At 44.0% G+C, this 21,717-nt stretch overlaps 1 protein-coding gene across 1 annotated transcript; it reads right to left on the bottom strand.

The window, feature by feature from the left end:
* Positions 1–1,564: 1,564 nt before the first annotated feature.
* On the bottom strand, positions 1,565–21,459 carry MCM10 (minichromosome maintenance 10 replication initiation factor). The gene is made up of 19 exons (XM_026091295.1): positions 21,422–21,459; positions 20,302–20,622; positions 18,763–18,867; positions 17,991–18,125; positions 17,334–17,508; positions 16,250–16,415; positions 15,285–15,452; positions 13,347–13,463; positions 11,624–11,823; positions 10,493–10,593; positions 9,375–9,476; positions 9,169–9,286; positions 8,008–8,236; positions 6,821–6,980; positions 5,994–6,112; positions 4,837–4,950; positions 3,883–4,028; positions 3,629–3,671; positions 1,565–3,198 (listed from the first exon to the last, which is right to left on the bottom strand). The coding sequence occupies exons 1-19, from the start codon at positions 21,426–21,428 to the stop codon at positions 3,115–3,117; spliced, it is 2,610 nt and encodes an 869-aa protein (XP_025947080.1). The 5' UTR covers positions 21,429–21,459; the 3' UTR covers positions 1,565–3,114.
* Positions 21,460–21,717: the final 258 nt, after the last annotated feature.

Raw genomic sequence — 21,717 nt, 5'->3', positions numbered from 1 at the left:
GGAATTATTATGTGAAATATGTAACAGCATGAGTGTGAAGTTCTAAGGGGAACTTGTTGTGTAAGGAAAAAATGGCATGTATGCCACCTTATGAAAGGRTTTTTTTTTTAATTTAATGCAAATTCTTGTTGAGCAACAAACACAAAGCAAGGTTTCATGCAATCAGCTTATCTCCAAATGCGTGGAGCACACGGACAACTTGTTCGAAGTGTGTGATGCAACCCAAACTCACATGCCTCGTCTCTTTGCAAACACCAGGTTGCATCGTCAGGCAGGTTTAGCTGCCCCCCACACCCATTCAGCCGCCTGTCCCTGCTCCGAGGCAGGTGAGGAGGGGGCTTTCGCTCCAGACCCATGGGGCAGTTCTCATCCTGGGCTACTTGTGGGCTTTGCTGCACAGTTGTGCCAGATGATACTCTGTTATTGATAGGTTTAAGTGGTTTGGGGGGGGGGGATTTCAGGGTACTTGAGCCCAGGTACCAGCCTGAGAGGAGCCATCCGTTGGCTCCCCTGTGCCCCAGAAGCTGAACGGACAACATGTGCCAAATTATCCGGAGCTGAGGGTACAATCCAAGCTTTAACCAAGCAAACACTCCCCTGCCGGGAACACAGCATCTCACGTCTGTGCCGTTCCCGGCACCTTGCCAACCTCCTCTGTACCCGGCGTAACCAGCCCGGACGTGTTCCTCCTCCGCCCCCAAGCAGCTGCGGCAAGCTGGCGGGCGCGAAACGCTCCCCTCTCCCCACTGCGACTGCCCCCGTGCCGGCAGCATGGTGAAGGGGATGCCCAAAGCTATGATTCCTCCTCTCTCGGCTCAAAAGCAATGAGGACAGAAAAGAAAGATATGTGAACTAGCTGTGCCGGAGGGGAAGCAACATGACATGTGGGTATGGCAGCAAAAACAGCAATCTCGGCCAATAAATAGGATAAACAAACTCCAAGCTAAGTACAACTGGGAGAAATCTAACTGGAAGGAAGATGCAAATAATTATTCTGGAGAGACCATGTCYCCAGAGACACAGGGTTTTTCTGACCTCCTGCATGTGCCTGTCATGCTGAAAGGCAGCTTTCTTCACCAAAGACACATCTATCCACRAATTCTTCTTACCAAAAAAGAGGTTGGTCCAGGTCAGCGTCAACGTTTGCACCAGACTCAGCTGGGTCCAGACCCGGCTCGCATCTAGTATAACAACAACAATGCAAGGATAACTTTAGAGTAGTGGCTTGGCTCTTCCTTGGCTCTCAAGGAGGCCAGCTATATGCCTACGTATCACAGTGCATTTATTTATGAAGATAAAGCATTATCCCATCTTTGGCAGTGTAATTCTGCAGCAGCTTCCTTTCCCTTAGCCAAAGGAGCAGGAACTCATGAAAGCTTGAAGTTTTCAACTTGTCTGCTGAAGGCTGTTACCAATGTGAAATTTCTCATCAGTTTTGTGGACAGTTAGTCGGAGTTATGAACCAAGAACCAATTCCCTTTGGTGATTCTGCAACGCGCTCTCAGGCAAACCAGGATGCTGAGCAAGCAGCTCATCCTCTTCTTCAGAAAAACGATACCATGCAAACCCAGGCAGTGTTTTATTGTGCACTGTATTTAAAACTATTCTGAATGAAGAATCTATAGGGAATATTTCCAAGCAAAATGTCACAGTTACAGATCTACAGTCACCAAACAGTGACTCCTCCTCCATCAAATGATACTGACATGAGACTGAAACAAATCTAATATGCTGAGCAAACCTGCTCAGCAATAGCACCAGTTGGAGACGAGGGCTGCAGCATACAGAGGTAAATCTGTGCAGCTGCCCAAAATYGAGGAACTTACTTACTTCTTTCCAGCCCCTGCGTAAACAAAGAATAAGGCGAAAGGTATCTACAACACTGAGACATGGGATACAGTTTGCGGCAGTTTCACCAAATCATAGAGGTAGTGGTTTTAGGTACCTAAAAGACTCTGTGATCCTACCAGGCACGAGCTAGGGGCAGCAGAAGGCTCAGGTCCAGGAAAACCTGGATGAATGCAGCCAGCATCCCTACAGGGATGTGCTTTCATAGAAATGCCTGTGTGAGGACGGCCCTTCTGAGCCACCTTGTGGGGATTGCGTCCAGCTTGGTCTGAGACAGCTACTGTCTCCTAGGCTGCCGTGCCAGCATCTAAGGCTGACAGGGTGATGACCAAGAGGGATTTCCAAAAAGTTTAAAATGTTAGCAAAAGCTATCATATGTAATGTTTCAGCTCTTTAAAATCACTTGCACACAGTACCAGATTCATTAAAACACCTTTTTCGAAGTTGGAGCTGCAGGTTTGTAGCTGTAAAGATACTGTAGTGCAGATAGCGTGGGGAAGTCAGTCCAGGCCGCGTGGTAGGGAGAGGGCTTTTAAAAGAGCTATGATTAATCTGCAGCATACACACTGCTAGTTTGCAATGCCAAAGCCACCTGAGTGTTATTGAACACATAAGYCACAGAGGCAACTCAGCAACTGCCTGAAATCTGTTCTGAAGGGTCCAAGTGAGCAATTTCGGAGACAATGAACAGTGCTGTGTGGGTACAGCCCTCTCGCACACCTTTGTGACTGTCCACAGCTGAATGCCRCCGCAATTGTACACTGCTAGCAGCAAGAGAATTCCTCCCAGCACTGGCATAGCTGAACTGGAACAGCATGATGGGCTGGCATTACACACTGCATTATTAACTTCACAAGAGTTTGTGGAGTCTGCAGTCCTCCCAGTTCATGAYGGTTTGTCTCTTAAAATTCTGGTGGTGTCATTCTACACCAGCCATTCAACATACATGTGGGATCCCTAGGGATTTCTTGGTACAAATTCCACACTAGCTGTCTCTTTCTTAGGCTAAATCTCATAAATAAGTTGTTACTAAGAACAGGCATGAACATGTATTTCACATGCAGCCTTATTCAGTCAATTTTAAAAAGATCAAAACCGAATATTGATGCAGTGGTCTGGTGGAGACTTTGTGGATGTCCTTCTCATCAGAACTGATTTCCCTGCTCATTCATCCCTAAAATCAGAATCCTCTTGGCTTTGTAGTAAACAAACRTGTGGTTTAGACACAGAAATGCATCCCTGTCTTGTGAAAAAATCAACTGCAAGTCACTTAAGACTGTTGAGGAATTTTGGCTGTTCTTCCCCTCTTGGTAAAAGCGTTTCTCCACCAATCTTCGGACCTTTCTTCTCCTAGAARGATGAACCATGGAGAAAAAGAAGTTAAATGTGTGGCAAAATGGCTCCCCAACAGTTTTATGATAGAAGTTGTGGTAGGGCTAAATTATCTGGTATAATATTGACAGAAGCTCTATAAATCTTGACATTCAGAGTTCTTACAAATCTGGTCAAAAGCAAATTCCCCAGGAGTTAATTAAAATGAAGCTTCAAGAACAAAAAGCAAGGAGAGAAACGCCACTAAAACACAGAGGGGAAGGTTTGCCTATTGTACCTCACAATGCACACAGAGTGACAGCAAGTCACCAGTAGGAATCTGAGAAGACGCAGAGCTGCTTGATTTTGCTTGCAGCTCACAAGAGCACTGATGCAAAGCCTGGGACAAAAGCACCAAGAGAAGCAGCCAGAGKGCTGAGGCGCTCAGAAACTGCTGGCTCGTGCTTACCTTCAGCATCCCATCTCGCTCCCATTTGAAGAGGCCGCAGGTACTGAAAGAYGAAGATGGAAGGTGAGGACCACTGTGGTATCCATTTGCCCAGGGTGGGGGTGTCCAAAACTAGCCCCCCACCTTTCCCACACCACTTAGCAGCAAGGGCTAACATTCAAGTCTTAGCACATGCTAATGTGACTCCCAGTAATTTACTTATGAGTGGACAGTATAAAAGCCCCAGTCACTGTTTAGTGAGGCTCAYTGCCTACCTGCAGGGCTTTTTTGGGAGCCTGTCAAGGGAAATAGCTCGGTTGCCACAAGGACATTTGAAAAATCGCTTGAGACCGTCATGCCAGTGGTAGTCATGGTTTTCCTGCACACACGTCTCCAGAGGCTTGAAATAGGTGTAATTACACTGTCAAAGAGGAAAGAGAGAGAGCTGTGAGTGTTTCACCAGCATGTAAGAGCAGTGCTGTRGGCTGGTGAGAGCTAAGCATCCAAAAGGAAGCCCCTCTCTCTTCTCCCATCCCAAAGTGCCCACCAGTCTGAGAAATCATCGTGGCTTTGCCACTCCTCCTTCTAATGCTGCCCTCCCCTCTTTGCCACAAACCATGGCCCTGCTCCCAGCACCATGTGTGGCCCACAGCGGCTCTCCGTGCTGCCACAGACAGATAAGAAAGGCCATGAGAGGGAAAATACAGCAGGGGCTGGAACTCCAGGGACGGGAGGTAATTCTTCCCTTCCCCTCAGCATGTTTGAGATGATAGTAATAAAGCTCCATTCCTCCTTCTGATGGCAAAGTCCCTCAAATGGCAGACAAAGGAGTCCCAGTGTTATGTTTTCCAGGCACTGGGCTTCATTTATCATGAGGGTCCTGGTACAAAGCACTTCAGGGGAAGGAAATGTGATAAATGGATGCCAGGACACCAATGTCCAGGGTCCACTGGCCACTGACACAAACACCAAGTTGAAATGTTCAGCCCAGCACTAAAGTCTGCCTTGCTGATTCCTCAGCGCCTCCAAAGCCACCCACTGCATGGGCTGCTCTCTGCAGCCATCACACAGAATGAAATGGTSTCCATTTGATCCTGGCACCAAACTATGGCCAAGAGACTGACATGGGAGTCTGCAGGAAGGTCCAGCATCATTTGTGCAATCCATGCCCCACTCCCTCKCTGTCACTCTGACCTCTCTGTGCTGTGTCACTGTTCCCCTTCACTCACCGTTTTACATGTGACAACTCGACATTTCACTTCTTTAATGTTCCTCATCTTCTCTTCCATTTCTTCCTTTTTCACCAGTGGCTGAAAGTATTGTTCCTGCAGCTCAGCCTCGGCCTGTCAAGGCATAGGAGAAGGATTATGGGAAACAAAGATGGGAGAAGTCACCCCACATCTAGCCTTTGGACAAATCACTGGGCTTGACTGATGCAGCCTGCGGTCTGGGAGCCAGAGAACCATCAAACATCTCTTTTTTAAAAAAAATGCATATAGTGCATGTGTTCCACCACCACTGAAAAACAGCCATCTGTCATCTCATCTGAAGTGAGTCAGTGGAAGGGTTTAACAACAACGCGTGCTACTGAAATGAGCATGCACAAGAGAGTGCAGGGAGAGGTCAGTAGGCAGGTGTAGYGAATAGGTTTGGTTCTTAGCCAAAATGGTACTCCTCAGAAGACCTTAAAAGAACCAGGACTTTATACTAAAACATCATGTACAAAAGAMAAGAGTCCTGTGCTGCTGGAAGTGCTGTATSTCCTGGRAACACATTCAGCAATGACCCTGATGGGAGAAATGCTACCTCTTAGCTCATCAGTGCAACTGCTGGCATTTCACAGGCTCCACAACTTACACAAGTCCCAGACTGAGGTGGCAGCTGTCTTTATGCGGCCAAAATGAGGAGAAATGAGGGACAAAATAGGCAAGTGTCCATCCTTCCCAGAGGGAAGGAAGACCKTGCACAGATACAGCCCTCCAACAGGGTGCCTGCTGTGTTACAGTAGAGACTCAAGCAATTGGAAGCCGGGCTCTCTGTCTCCTCTGGGAGGAATRTCAGAGATGGGGAAGATGGAAAAGTCCTTAAGTTCACTGGTTTTAAAGCAGAGGGATTTCTTTGATCATCTGCTGACCTGGAAGCTTCACTGAATCTTGCAAACACAGCAAAGAAAGATGATAGTAACTTGACCTTACCATGTCTATGGTAATAATACTGATCTGCAGGCACTGTACCATGMGTGCTTGGAAACCCTCGACCCTCCTTTTCAAGATGATTTGGTGTCTAACACAGGTTTGGATGCCTGCTTCTCGCTGAAATTGTTACAGGGAAGTCCAGGCAGCTCCCTAGTTTTGAGTACTCAGTCATGGCTGTCTTGAGGCCATACCTCTTTCAAGACACCTGTGTGCTTGGACTTGGCATTCAGGATTTTCTGGAACTCTTCTGATTCCAGATAGGCCAGCTGCTCTCGACATTTCTTCTGGGCAGGTTCCAGTTCATCCATATCTAGGGAAACAAAAGGAATTAGTATTACAGAGGTCAAACTCAAAACAAGGTTGTGATTTCTAAGCATAATCATCACAGGAAACTGGAAATCTCAGGTCTTTCAGGCAGATATTCAGGTCAAACAACAGCTTTTAACAGTTCAGAAGAACATGAAARCAAGTTCAAAGATGGGTTTGGGAAATTAAAAGCATTTTAATATTAATATCAAGTCCTCTCTCAAAGCACTATACTAGGAAGTTTCACACTATTCCTGGGAGAACAATCAATGTTCTCCCCCTTGCTGATGCAGAAGCTTGAATAAGATTAAGCAATTCATCCAAGGTCACACAGTAAATCAGCAGTAGGGAAATTCATGTTCCATGGTAAAATTCAGATATATCCCCAGGTRTGACTATTTCTTGGTTTCCCAGAAATTTGTTCCCTTGGTTAAGTCAGTCATCCGTTGCAGGTGCTCAAATGCTGGAGCAAAGAAATCAGAGATGAGGACCAGGAGCTTATTGTAGACTACATCTCACAGTTTCTCTCCATAGGGTTAGGGATCATTTAGCTTTTGAGTTTGGACCACTATGCAATAAACCCATTAAGTTCCAAATAGATTTAATTTGGCCTCTCTTTGGCACAGCAAATAAGTTGTTAACACAGTAACTGGTGCTCTGTTCAGCAGAACATAAGCACATCTTTTATGTTCTAGAGAYTAACATTACATACCATTTCCTGCTTCTGTACCCTGTGGCTTAGCAACGTTTTTCTCAACTCTTTCAGCAATTTCTAGGACATCACCAAGATCAGACCTTTTCCGCTTGACGCTGTTTGGATCGGTTTTAGCAAGAATCTGGCCTTTTGCTTGTAGTCGGTGTATGGCAGCTAGCTAGAAAACAGGAAAAAGTAGTGAGTGTGTAGCTGACCAGTCTGGCTCCCATATAGCTAGTTCCAAAAGTAGCAGAGGAAGTCTCTCAACTGGAAGAGGCAAAATCCACTGGCCCAAGGATGGAGCTGGGCAAAGAGAGGCCCAACAAAATTCCCAGCTCTTCTGTACATGTGGTAATTCACGACATCACCCAACCTCTAATCACTTCCCAATCCATAAAATGACTCTTCCTGGGGTATTATCAGGTTTGGTATCTCTGCAGCTGTGCTTTAACTGCTTCACAGATCACTTAAGTTTACCAGAGGAAAAATAAACAATGGGATTTCCACATAAATAACTAATAATTGGGAACTATTAGAAAATTGCATAAAACTATTCTTTCCCACATCCCAAAATGTTAGACTCCTTCCTACTAGAATTCCTGGAAAAGATGTTTCTTTGACAGACAGGAGAACAGATCTCTGCCAAGGAACAATGCAGTCTGTTCTGGCTAGGGACCAAAATTATTCAGACTCAAGAAACAACATAGTTAAACCAAYGGAGTTCACTGTCGCCTACATGGCAAACAAAAACATCCACAATACCCTGCACTTGCAAAGCCAAAGAATAAATCTTGCACCACTTAGCACTCCAGGAATTTCCAGCAGAAATCCCTTGCTTCTCCCCAGCATTCAAGGGTTTTCATGCTTGTGAAATAATCAATACGCGACCAAACCAGGTGGATTTTGAATTAGCAAGAGACACCAGCACCTATGGCCAAGGCAGACCCTTCTTTAGCAGCTGTTCCGCTGCTCTGAAGGTTGACTACAGGCAAGACAGTAGCACGGACCTTGGTACTACCAGCTGTCTGGAACCAGAGTTTTATCACGTACTGTAATGCAGCTCAGTCTGATTCCATGGATCAGGAACTTCACCAAAATCAGTGCTGAGGCAGCCTATGTTTGATCAAAGACTCCTCTATTACCACAAACTTCCCTTAAACTYCCCTTCCTGACACTCAAAATCCACCCACTCAAAGAGCTGTTACCTTTTTGGCTTCAGCCAAGCTGTCTAGCTTTGGTGCTGGAGGTGGAGACCCATCAAAGAAGAGGATATCTTCTCCTTCTGAGAAGCCTGTGCCGAGCCTGGGCCTTTGAGGAGTTGACATTTTTGCAGCTTTGGGAAACTCTGCCCCAGGTGTTGGGGAATGGAGCGAGGACTGTCCGGAGGAGGATGGAAGAGTGGGGCTGCCAGCTTTACTTGTGTTCTGGAGAAACCTTTGAAGAAGACAAAAATAATCCATTGAAATAGGGACACAAGTCACAGAGACAGAAAGGTTTAAAAAACAGATATGAATGCCAAGGGGTGCAGAAATTGTGAATTTTGACTAACTGGCCTTCTATTGCTAGTAAAACATGCAGCATTTCAGCCATTCAGGAGAGCAAAACAGGCTGGTAAGGAACTCACTAGATTGCTGAAATCAAGAGTGACTCAGAGAAGGTAGAAGAAGGAGTGAACAACCAATTTCTTTCCAAAACAAAAAAAAGAGAGAATTATTGAGTGAAGCTGGGAGGTGGGAGCTGAAAGCATGTGAAAGGACAAGTTTCTTCACAGAACAGGTAATTAAGCATTGGAACTCCTTGTCACAGGAGTCACTTAAATGTTTAAGTTTACATATGTCCTGGTAGAGGTTAGACAGGTTCACAGAAAAAAAATTCCCTTCAAAGATACTCTAACAGACAGCACCTTTAATTTAGGAAGTCCCTGAGCCAGACACTGTTGGAGGTTGGAAGAGTATTTGGAAGAAATATCACTATGCTTGTGCCTAGCCTTATTCTCCTCCTCTAGGTTCTGTTTCGGCTCCTGTTGAGGCTACTTGGCTATAGCAACCTCAGTCTCACCCAGGATGGCCCATATGGGGTTTTCGTTAAGTTTGTAAACAAGAGATGCACAAAGCACCTGGCAAATCTTTAGGTTCAGAGGATCACTGTAAGCCAGTGATGAACAGAACCAAAAGTCCTGACTGCAGTTTCCTACTCTAACCAGCATCCTCCCATTACACCTTCCCACTGCTGGGCACTGCACTGGAGTGTTTGCTTCTCCACTGAAAAAACACTGGTGTATTTCTATAAAAACAGCAAAATGCCTCCACAGCTACACTTAGGGCCACAATAAGGGGCCCGTTCCTATAAAAGCCAGTTTGTATTACCGTCTCTGAATCTCTTCAGATCGCTTTTTTCTGGCCTCCAGCAGTTTCTGTTTCTGTTGCTTGAGCAGTGCTGAAGCAGAGACAGACTGGAAATTGGCCCCTTGCTTCTTTTCAGCATCTAGKAAAAAAAAAACAAACTAATTTTTGCTCAGAAGGAACTGAGTTGTTATCAGGAGTGGGTTTTCCATTGGGCACAAAGGACATACCTGCCTTGGTCCAGTGCTTGCAGAGGTTTCGTGCTCCAAAGGTTGGCTGTGCCAGCAGTTCTTTGAACTCCTCAGAACATGGTGCGGGTCTCTTTGCCACACCTAGAGTGGAAAAGGCAGAAATTCAACAGATTCAGAGCCAGGAAGGGAAACAGGCCTGGGTTTAGAGGTAATTTAGGTTGGAAGCCATCCGGTCAAGCTCTCCCCTCAAAGCAGGGCCAGCTTCTTAGTTACATTAGGTTGCTCGAGGCCTTGTCCTCACACAGCACATCACACAGACATTTCTACCCCTTCAGTAATTTCATCAGCTAGTCAGTCCCCCACCAGCCTTGACAGTCTGAGGCACTTCTACAATTCCCATTTTTAGAATGCTTGAAAGGTATTAAATATCCCTGGAGAATTAAGACCAGCTAAAAGTTAGGGCCAGGACACACACTGTGTTGCCAGAAATGGAGACAACTGAAGGAACTGAAAGATAGTTTAGACATTTAAGAGGCATCTAGAACATATAGTTTGAATAATCTATCATTTGCTGTCCACTGAGTGTAAAGAGGGCCATAATATTAAGTGCTTTGCAGAAAGGAAATGGAGGCAGGGAAGATCAGTGAATTTCCAAAGGCTATGGAAGGAACATGTTTTGAAGATCATGAAAGAAAGGCAGTAGAAACAGGCTGGGTACTCAGGAGGTCACCTGCATTGCAGAGCTGTCTCTGTTTTATACTTAGTATTCCTTGGAAGCCTCCGAGACTGACAGAAATCATTTATTTTAATCAATTAAAATAAATTCTCTGGTTAAAAGTTCTCAGAGCTTCAATTTCCTATTAATCTGGCAAAGATCTTCTGTCACTGTCCAAAGACAGAGTAGGAGACTTAATTTAGGGGCACCGATGGTAAATGATACATGGAGGTACACAGTTGCTTAGTTACATTTCCCTTGCAGCTGTGATCTCAGGAGGGAAGAGGAGTTTAGGTCAATTGAGAAAGCAGCCTGCAAATGGCTATCTTCATAGCAAACCAACTGCCAGATCTGTTCAGTGAACGACAGATTCTGGGGACAGAGCTACACACCAAGTTGAAAATATATGACGGGAGAAGAGACTACATGGGTTGTTAGGTACCAATTTTCTGCCTGGTCTCCTGGACAATTGCATCAACTCCTCTCACGACCAGATTGGAAAGAGTGGTTTGAATTTTCCTTTTCGGCACTGCAGCTGCTGCACTAGAAAAAGGAAACACACAAAATCAGAACATCAGAGTTTTTCCATGCTTAGAGCAGGAACAGGAGCTTAAATGCTAATCTAGTGCTTCAACAAAGCTCCAGTGGTCCTTTACTCAATCCAAACTGGATCCTCTCTCCTATGATTCATCTTTGGGAAGGACTGGGATCTAAATCCAAATCCCAGCACAATGTTTAGAGTTTCCCATTTCTCCCTGGGTTGAAATATGTATTTCCTAAGCACTGAGAGAATACTAAACATGTTCCAGCTAAGCCTTGCTCACAGTTAGCTCCAAAGATGCAGAGAAAGCTGGAATTGCTTCATTATTTTGGAGTTGCACAGGTTATTGGATTGCAGTGGGAAGGGAATCAAAGCACCATGCAAGTGCAGGGCTTGATCCAGCTGTAACTCAAGTCTTTGCACAGTTGTCTTCAGTGGGATTTGGATGTAGGCCCTAACCCCTCAAGGCTAGCATGAGATGCATACAGATCTACTGACCTTGGTCGCTTAATAATACACAGGATGTACTACTGTCTCTTTAGTAACACATAGTAATATTCTATCATTTCAGTCAAGGAACAGAACATGTTGAGCCTGGGATTAAAATGTAATGAGCCATGACAAAATATGGTAAAGGAACAGCACTGAAAAATATTGTCTTGGAGATTCAAATGCTTGGGACCTCATGATGAAGTTCATTCATGTTCTGCAACACAATACCATCTGGCTTCACAATACAGTACTAATTTAGAGGTAGGAACACCCTCTGCCACATCCCAGCACTAGATCAAAGACAAGAAGATGTGGTTGAAGTTTTCCTATCAAATACCAGCTCTGTTATTCTGTGAGACCTGGAGGATTACACCAAATATGAGGCATTTATTCTTTTTTGATGAATGTACTTAAGTCAAAGGAAGCACTAACTACGTGGAACTTCTTAAAACTAGCTTCAGGCTCACTTGTATAAGGAAGTGAAACTGTTTAAAGGCAGAAAATTGTGCTTTAGTCCAAGGTAAATTAGTTTTATCTTACACTGAGGCCGCATACGCCGCTGAAGAGACGCCTCCATAGTAAAACCCATCCTGACACAGCCTCTCCTTCAAACTGGGATTTTTCCAAGCAACTTTTTTGGGTACACGGCCTCCAGAGAAGGTGGACTGCAAATCCGCCCGCTTTGAGCTGAGCTTCTTGTACTGGGATTGTACATGATACTGACAATATTCACAGTCATTCTGAAGAAAAGAAAAGGGAGAGACCTGTTGCAGAACACTAGCAATTACAATATACTTCATTCCCTTCAACCAAGTTAATCTTTTTGTAGCTAAACTGAAGTCACATCTCCATTGTAGCTCTCCTGCAATCACCCAACTCAGTAAACATATGTCCACAACTCAGCAATGAAAAAGCAAAGTTAAAATTGCATGTGCTAATCACTGTAAAAAAGCAAAATTCTGTGCATTGAGGACTTTCCCATCCCAGGAATCTGAAAGGCATTCCTTGGCTCAAGTCAACTGATGTTCCAAGTCCTCGTGCCATATTCTGCAGACATGTAAAGGCTTCATGCTTCTGAACTGTATACAATTTTCTTACTGGTATGATCACAAAGGAAAACTAGTGACAGAGCAAGGCATTTCATGCACTTCAAATTAAACAGGTTTCAGTGTCAATCCACAGGGCTTTGGAACTGAAGATAGTGAGTCTGTCTGTCAGAGACAGCAGTACCAAAAAAGCACTCATTCAGGGTGTTCTTTAACTTTTTATCAACAAAAAGAAATTACTCCATTCTCTTGTTAGGTATCTGCCCCAGAGTCGTATAACGACAATAAACTCATTATCAAGCATTTTCTGTCACTAAACAGGCAGTCAATTCCTTCAGGAGGTCTTTCTGCCAGACAGCCTCCATGCACCATGGCTTGTTCCAGGTGACACCAGAACATCTCCCTGACATTGAGAACCCAGTGCACAGGCACCTCCTGGAGTGTATCTGCAATCACAGTCCTGTTTTGCTACAAGTACCTTCTGTATCTGTCCTCTTCCCACTCCTGGCACACTCTAGCTCCTCTCCAGTTCTTCATTTCTTCATCTTCTCTCCTCCTTCTAACTTCTGCCCTACTAACAATAGCCCTTCCGACTCAGATACAGATCCTTTCAGGTATCATAACATCACCATAGTCATGAAGAGATACTTGCAATGGAGTTCCACAAATACTTTAAATGAGTATACTGGTTTATTGTATAAGCTATTTTTTACAATAGTTATAGTTACTAGTACAAACCAGTGCTGCCCCCAAAAGAAGAAACCCACCATCTTTCTCCTGCTTGCTCCTACTTCTCTCCCTGCCTCCYCTCCAGTCCCCCACATCCACGTACAAATATTCTGGCAGCTTGTGCACACAGTGGACCTGGGAACTCATCATGGTTAAAATCATCTCCAAAAAACACAACCATTCCCCCAAGAAAAAAAATCCATTTGTTTTACCTAGGATGAGCTCCCCCATGCAGTGCATGGAAGCCAGTACTGGCACAAAGGAATGGGAAAGGGTGTGGAGATGGGGACAGTCAGGGTGAAGACCATCTCTTTCCACTATAGCACCACCCTTCCATTTAGGGAACTACAGTACTTGGTTTCACTTCTCCATTTTTCTAAATACTTAAATTAGTTACAAGTCTAGACACAGAAACTAGTCAAAGAGTAAGAGCATCAGTACAAAAGCAGCAGCCAGATTAAGGACGTCCTAACTACTGAGATACAGACCAAGTTCACAATCTGTGCACAGGGATCACCATTCTTCTTCCTGGCTTTGCAGGTCCCCATGTCCAGGGCTTCACCCATGAGGAGGATCTTCTGGGGATGGTCAACAGACAAACACACCTAGAAAGAAATAAGAACAAGGCTTGATGAGGACTGGATGGGCTTCTCTCCAGAGGTCATTGGCTTGGCTCTGGTTCAGTTTGGTATCAACCAAAAGTCATTCACTGGCCAAGCACTAGCATCTGACCCTCCGGGAGCCTAGAGGCCTCTCAAGAAATTTCTAGCCAAACTTCACAGCACAAATCCTCATGCAATGGAGCAGCAGTCGGCAGTCTCCACAGGATAACAAAAGAGCAAAGGCCCTCTCAGCCTGGGCATGTTTCCAACCTCAGTGCTGGCAGCTTGGCACTAAAAGTCACTAACCCAAAGGTTTCCAGGGCTGACTGATGGCTTAGGTCAGCAGCAAGTGCAAGGAGGCTCCAGACAGGCCTGGTACCAGCGCTGTCCCATGTGTTCCTCAGAGTGGACACAGCCACACCAGCCCAGGAGAACGAACCTGCCCAAAAGTCACTCATCTGCCAAAAGTTGTGCCCAAGGATAACTACCAGAAAAAAACCACAGGGTTCTGATTTAACAGCAATTTAAAATGCAGAGGCCTAGTTTAAGAAAGTCACATATCCTGCTCAGATTGGGAAGGGGATCAGCTTAAAAGAAAAGAGAGAATTTCTTGGCAGAAGATTTGTTCACAAAAGATGAAGAAAAGGACATTGTGTTTCTATACTCAGAGCCTCAGGAAAACAAGGATCAGCAAAGGCAGATCTAGGTGTGCTGTGAATGATGGTGCTGTACAACTGCTTGGCTCTGATCCTTTGTCAGCATTGGTGGGGATGGGAAGAGGAGACTAGAGCTGTCTGTCCCTCTACCTACCTCTATGTGCAATCAAAACTGTTGTACAGCAACAGTTTCATCTTCACATCACCCAAAGATATTGGGGTTTGGATTTGTAGGTAAGAAATAAGCTGAGCAACCAATTTTAATGTAGCTCTGAATTTGTGCTTTTTAATTAAGAAGAGCCATTCTTATCAATGATAATTAAAATAGCCCTTACATTAAATCTGATATGTCTTTCTACTCACCAACAGAACTTTCTACTGCTTATTCTTGTTAATTTAAGCAGTTACATAGCCTAATAGACAGAGATTCTTTATTTTTCCATTTGGAGGATTTAAAATACAAAACACTACATTGTCAATTACTAGACTAAAATTCCTCTTGACAGAAGTCAGTAAAAAACAGTTTCCATTCCATTAAAAAGATATTAAAAAAAAACTTATTAGCAAAATGAAGCCATCTTAAATGTTTTGATACATAAGGAAAAGCAGTTCATCATGTTCTGCATTTAAAGTAATAGATTAAACAACTGAAGTACTATATATTAAGTTAAGATACATAACACGTCATTTGTTTAATAAATCATACATTGCTTTTTCTCTTCTCAGTCATGATTTTAGAACCAGGAACCCTTTTCCAATCACATCCTGTACTTAAACTGGAAAAGAGAAATGAGCGTCCCCACCTTTTTCAACTCTCAAAGTTGAGAGATCTTTTAGCTGAACTAGGCCTTGCACTGAAGTGGCTGAAAAAACTGCAATGAAAATGCATTCTCGTCATCTGTGGAACAGCTGACTGTCACTGAGAGGTTAATCACTTCAATAAACTCTAGTTTTACATTATTAATGGGACTTCTTGAAGTTCGGTCTTCCAAAAGGCCAGGAGCAAATATACACTATACAAATATTTGAATGAAATTTAAACTAGCTTGCCAGACTGCTACAATTTCAGCCTTAACACGTGTTATAAAGCTAAATCTCAAGCAGATTTGAAAAAGTTCAGCCACAGATTTTTATCCACGGCTGATGGGCAAGTGAAAAATCCTCTCACCTCATCTGAGCCCTCTTTAGGTTTCATAAGATTAGCATTGAGCAACCCAATGACCGTGCCTTGGTCGGTCTTCCAGTGCTCTTTGTGGACATCACCAAACAAGAACAGTGAGACACATTGATTGAGATCCTGTAGGTCATTCAGCCGCCAAATACTGAAGGTTCTGCCCTGTAACAGAAATTCACTTTCCTTTTAGCTCTCAATAAGGGGACACTGATTGCATCCTCTTTTGCTGTTGCTTTAAAAGAGTTTTGACTTTTTTTTATTCCTGGAGTCTCCTGCTTTAGAAAAGCACAAGGTAACCCCAGTGGAAGTTACATACAATATGTCCAGCCATGCCACAACTCCAGTTCTGGGCGTCTTATAAGCCAAAACAGCACAATAACAGCACCAACAAAAGTAGCTTTAGGAGTTGTAACAGATGCTATCACCAGTCTTCCTGATATTAACAGCCAGACAGCACTCCTGCTCACTGAGTAGAGGTTTTAACCCCACTGAACAAATGAAACCAAGGCATACCCAGATCTCTGTTTTATAAATTACTTTCTATAGGACATGTATAACATATAGGACAGAATGACCTCTAGGGAAACGAAGGAAGCAGAATTTGCTGGCACATTTAAAACAAGAGATCTTTCACTGTCTAGAAAGGGATTGAGGATCACAGTCCTTTCTCTTACACTGGCATTTAACATGTAACAGTGGATGAACAGATTTAGAGATTTATGCCATGGCCAAATTTCTTACAGTAATGCCCAGGACAGGAGCACCAGATCAGCTAAAGACATAAACTGAGGACTGAAACCAGCATCACAGCACCACCAGGTAAGCCAAGATATTTAAAAGAATAGCTTTTCATTAATTGGATGGATCTGGTTGATGAAGCTAAAAATCTAATTAGTTTCTCAGTGAAAAAGACCAGCATTTCACTGGTTCTGAGTGAGGGATACAATGAAATTACTTACATTATTTGAGCTCTGAGGAGTGACCTTCTTTATTATGACTCCAAATGTTACCCAGTCTGTTTCCTCCAGATTTTCTCCAGCAAGTTTGCTCCTTATTTGGGACAGTCTGATCAGCTTCCGGTTAGCCATTTTCCTGTCCATTTCAGCTGATGAAACCCGGGGTTTTCTATATCAAGCGAAAGCATGTAAGAGAGAACACACCCCTTGGCATAAATGGACAGAGCCAATCAAAAACATCTAGCACAGCAAAAATGCCTTTAAGTTCCTCAAGTTATAGCTGGCATCCAGCATCTATCCATCCTCCACCACTGCAGGATACTCCTTGCAGCACTCCTTTGCGTTCTGTACCTGAGGACCACAGCATTCTTGTGGGGAGATTATGTCTCTCCACCAAATGCCTCTGCACCTTATTTCACCCTGAGATCACTTGAAACAAAAGCCCTCAGTTCAGGACACTGTACAAATATCAGAAAGCTATCRATCATGCACTTTGTTCTTTGTCCAAATACCTGCACCACAACTTCACCCTGAGCCTGCATTAATTCTGTTCATTTCAGGAAGGACTGAATACTGTGACTGTTTGAGCAAGGGTTTGAAATCCAGCATGGTTTCTGATGAAGACAGACACCACAAGCACTCAGAGACCTCTTGCGGCCACATCAAGTAAGGGGAATCTCAAGTGGCTCCCAAGGGTACATTTTGCTCTAATCTGCACAACCGGTGCATGATCAGGCCTTGTACACGTCCACTGCTTCCCTCCTCCATCACTGAGGACATCCCAGGAGAGGTAGTTCTAACAAACCGAAAGTTTATTTGCTAGAAAAAAGCAAAGTTGAAAAGAGAAATAGAAACATGGTAATAAGCCAAAAGTCAGTGTTACCTATTAACAGACCAACCAACCAATGCTGTGGCTTTATGATACATCTCCTAGTGATTATTGACTAATCTGACACAGTCAAACCAGAAATCCAGTCCTCCGCTCACCACTTGTGTCACCAGCATCACAGGACGTTCGCCTGATTGCACTCTCTCTCCCACCATCTGAGGGTGATACCCGGACAGAGCTTAGTGCCGGGCTGCTGACCTTAATCTCAGTCCAGAGAAGGTTTCCACAGACACTGGCTGAGCTGTTGTGCTGGAGCACGCGAGCACCTGAGAAGTCTTGTCTCGGGTCACTTTACTGGATGTGTTCCCTGGGGCAGACTTGAGAGGCTGGAATGCCAAACTGAGAACTTGCCGTGGAGGAGGAGTCTTGGTCTCTTTAGTAGGAAAAAAGGAGGAAAAAGTTTTGATAATGAAAGAAAACTTCCAAATAAAAATAACACTAACTTACACCTAACCAGACACAGGAGTCTAACACAGTTAAGCAATAAGTTCTCCTAGTCAGCTGGGAACGGACAGTTCCAGATCTGTTGCATGTAACTCAAGCAATGAGTTCTACCTGGAGATGAGCTTCCCAGACTCTCATTTTCCAAGTAAGCTAAACTGTAGCATAAACAGATGCAAACTACAGTGCTGTCAGCAACCAACTCTGCCACAGTGGTACAGARCACAGCACCTACTGCAAAGAACACAATAATCGACTCTGTAATGAGCTCTGTTCTGCTGTGACCAAATTGTTACTGCTGCACTGGCTTGTGTAAAACTAGTGTGGATGTGTCTACACTGCTGCTATGAACTAGATACACTTTTGGACAAAAGCTCAGAAAGCGTTTAATGAAAAGCAGACTGAGAATGGTACCTGCTGGGGACATTTTTGATTTCTGGATTYGTCGCTTGGCTGCTGGTAAAGGACTGCCCAGCTGGGATGAGAAATATGGTGACTCCTGCAGCTTCTGAACTTTCCTTTCCTTTAAGGGATGACAGAGTGATTTACCTGGTCGACAAAACCAAAAAATATTTTATGAGATCTCAGTATCTGGACTCAAATACTAAGAATTGCTCCAAACTAAATAGTTCTTTGAATAACAAGTCCAAGTCACGGTCCCACATGTAAACCCTTGCACAGAGTTGCCAGCATTTGAAATGCAACAGCTGGAAAAGCCCCAATGGCTCTTCCCCCAATGATTCAACACTCTGAATGTCACCGAAGCCACAAGCTGTGGGAAGTAGGAACATCCCCTGCTTTTCAGTTTTGCCATTTTTCTCATCTAGCTTCATTACTTCCACACCCAATGTGTTATAACAACAAACATAGCTGTATTTTCTGGGCATACCAACACCTACCAATAAGAAGGGACACCTCCAGCAGCAGAGCTTGGAGGTCTTTATTCACAAAAGATGTCCCATGCAGTACCAACCCATGATACAGATGCCAAAACCGCAGCTCCCTGATTTAGTGCATTGTCACAGCAGTCTGTAACTGCAGGAAACAAACAGTCTGCCTGGGAATACACCAGACCACTATCCCTCCTTACTACTCAATGCCCACTTTAGGACTATCTGGAGTCCTGCCTATAAACTGCTCACTGGGAGAGCAGCAAATCAGAAAATCATTTAATTAGTCTCATTACCAGGGGTTTTCTTCTCAGGCTCTGAACTGGATGGCTGCCCAATAGCAGTCTTTTGCAACTGCTCCTGTAACGTCTTCATCTGTTCTTGCAATTTTCTCAGCTCAGCTAGGAAAGGGGAATAAGAAAGAATAATAAGGAAGACAGCAGGAAGTCATTGCAAACAGGGATTTATGAGATCCCTAGAAGTTTGGCAGTTTCTCTACATCATAAGAATTTAAAAGAGAACTAGAGCCATAATACAGATCAGCAATACAGATCTGATTCTAGATAGCTCAGTGAAGGGACACTTTCCAAAACAGCCACAAGCTGACTTCTCTCATATAAATATTTTACTTCATCATGGCACATTGCTTGCCATGTTGCATTTATCTTTCCTACTGAACACAGAACAATTTAAATGACTGATGATTGAATTCTTTAGCGTAAAGAAGTGCTTCCGGTATAATGAAATATATTCTCTGTGTGGCCTGGGCACCCTAGGAAGGCACTGCTGGTATGGCAGAACCTCCTGCACAGCTGCAGAGATGTTCGACAGAACAAGGCAGGACTTGGGATCTCATCAGTGTTCCCTCTCCCTGAAACAGGTTCACAGTTTGAGTCTGCGTAAAAGTGGCTGTGGGATACACAATGGGAAGAACACTTGCCTTGAGGTGCTGGTCAGCCAACATTTATCCCATTGCTTTATAAAGTGCTTTGGGGTTGGGATACGGGAAGCACAAAGCCATGGCTTGGTGGTTCTCCATATCTGGGAACAACCACACCACTTTGCTAAGCCATGATAACAGTAGGTCTCCCCACACCCCCATATCACCTGACAGAAATCTCTCATGAAGCTTTGGTTTACAAACCCCACCGCCTAAGTAAATGGGAGGCATCACACTGTTATTGCTGATTAAAAATGAACTATGGCCCTGTAAGAGAGATGGCCAAAGGAGCAGCTCTAGAAACTAGAAAAACTGAGGTACTGTGAGAGCAATGAAAAACAAGTTCAAGGCACCACTAAAGCCTTGAGTGTCCAGAAATCCCTCTGATCTTCCTGTCTAGTCAGCAAAGCCAACGGCTGCGACTTGATCCCTAAAAATACCTTTCAGTCAAGGGTAGGGACAAAGATCCATAGGACCCAGTTTTGACAAACCACAAGTGGTTTAAGACCATTAAAAGGGGAAGGGGGAGTTGTGCTGGTAAAAGAAGCCAGAATGACAGCCCTGAAGACAGAAACAACATTGCTGTTCATCAGACAAGGTACAGGTACATAGGTAACGTTCTCCATCCTGCTCGCTAGAACAAGTTCAGTCTCCCTGGCTTACTCAATCCTCTGCCTTCCTTTTGGGACAATATGGATGGCAAGTTTTGCCAAGTGAGCAGTGAAAACCGGATTTAAACTGCTCTATCCAATATTTTTCACAAGAAATGTCAATATATTCCCCATCAGAGCATCATCTGATCTAAACTGAGTAGCTCTAGGCCCTACAGTCTGCTCAACAGTTCTCTAGAAATGATACATATAACAAATCAGATAAAATATGCTGTTACAGAAACCTTGCAATTCTTGGTTGGTTTTCTCTTTCGCCTGAGTAGGAGCTGAAGTGGTGACAGTTTCTTCCACCTCCTCCTCTGCCAACAGGTCATCCACATCTCCAAACAATGCAGCCAAATTCTCCTTCTGCTCATCGACCAGGCTATCCTCAGCATCAGCCTCCTCAGTGTAGGACGCATCATCCTCTGCATCGAAGAGCTCGTCATATTCATCTGGTTCTCCTCCCTCATCCTCTGGGACATCTTCCTCCTCGGGAGAATTCTCCTCCTTGGCTGCCTCGCTTTCTTCCAGGAGGGAGGCTAACAGATCCAAGTCATCATCAGCTGAGGCAAAAATTAAACTCAGAGTTATTTCTGTTCTGTTAGAGGAAAGCTGCCATGGAATAAAACATCCAAGATATTCTATTAACAAGCTAATAACAACCAAAACTAAAACAGAGCAGCAAGTGCTGTTTTATAAAAACTGCTTCAACTTTGGCTAAAGGAAGACAAAGAAGCTTCCTGCCATATACCCAAAAGGAAATGCAGTTGCAGACACTCTCAGCCTGTGATCCAGGCTGGCGGTCAGCAGAAAGCTTGTAGGACACTTAGTGCTGGCTCCTCCTCCTAGGCAGCTGTTTGTATAACAGCTTCTGTTAAAAAGAAAAGCCTGGGGGCCTGTAAAGGAATAGCCAGGATCTCTCTAGAGACACCACATGTCTCTAGAAACTGAAGAGAAAGACGCAAGGCAGGCAAGGAAGCATATCCTCAGATATGCTTTGCTCAAGGAAAAGACCAGAGCAGCAAAGAAACACAGAGCAAAGAGACAGATAATGGAAAAAAAAAAAATCAAGCACAGAGTGGAATGGGACAGACAGAGCAGAATTGAAATTCAGAGCACAACAAGCAATGTATTTTAGCCTTTGCTGCTGAAGAAAAGACAAAACCAGGCAAGTGTCAGAGCAGCCTCAGAAGGAGGTGACACTGATGAAGGCAAGGGGAAACCTCAAAGGCTTTTTTGAGTGAAAACAGTACAACATAATTTCCACTGCTRAAATCTTGATTAAGTTTTATGAACACATGAACTTAGAAACTAACTAATTTATTGGTCAGAGGCCAACAGTAGGAAAGTAAAAGATCTTACCATCCATGATTTCAGCAGAATTTCTTCAAGAGTCCCCCAGGGAAAAATATTCTCTGTTAAGGGGAGAACAAAATCAATATTGTTAAAATGGATATAGAGATCAAGTAAGGACACAGGAGGTCAGACACTTTATTTGATGATTTGTAAACCACTAGCTTGTTTTTGCTTACAGCTGCAGATGAGAACTCTGCTAAATTTAAACTACCCATGTACACTTTCTACATCTAAAGTCAATCTCCGCTGAACTCACTGCAGCACAAGAGCATTACTTTTAGAAACAAGCCCCATCACTGCTA

This window comes from Apteryx rowi, unplaced genomic scaffold (genome assembly GCF_003343035.1).
Source record: "Apteryx rowi isolate R43461 unplaced genomic scaffold, aptRow1 scaffold_9, whole genome shotgun sequence".
NCBI classification, from domain to species: Eukaryota; Metazoa; Chordata; class Aves; order Apterygiformes; family Apterygidae; genus Apteryx; species Apteryx rowi.
This window is presented reverse-complemented; position numbering and strand designations above follow the sequence as displayed.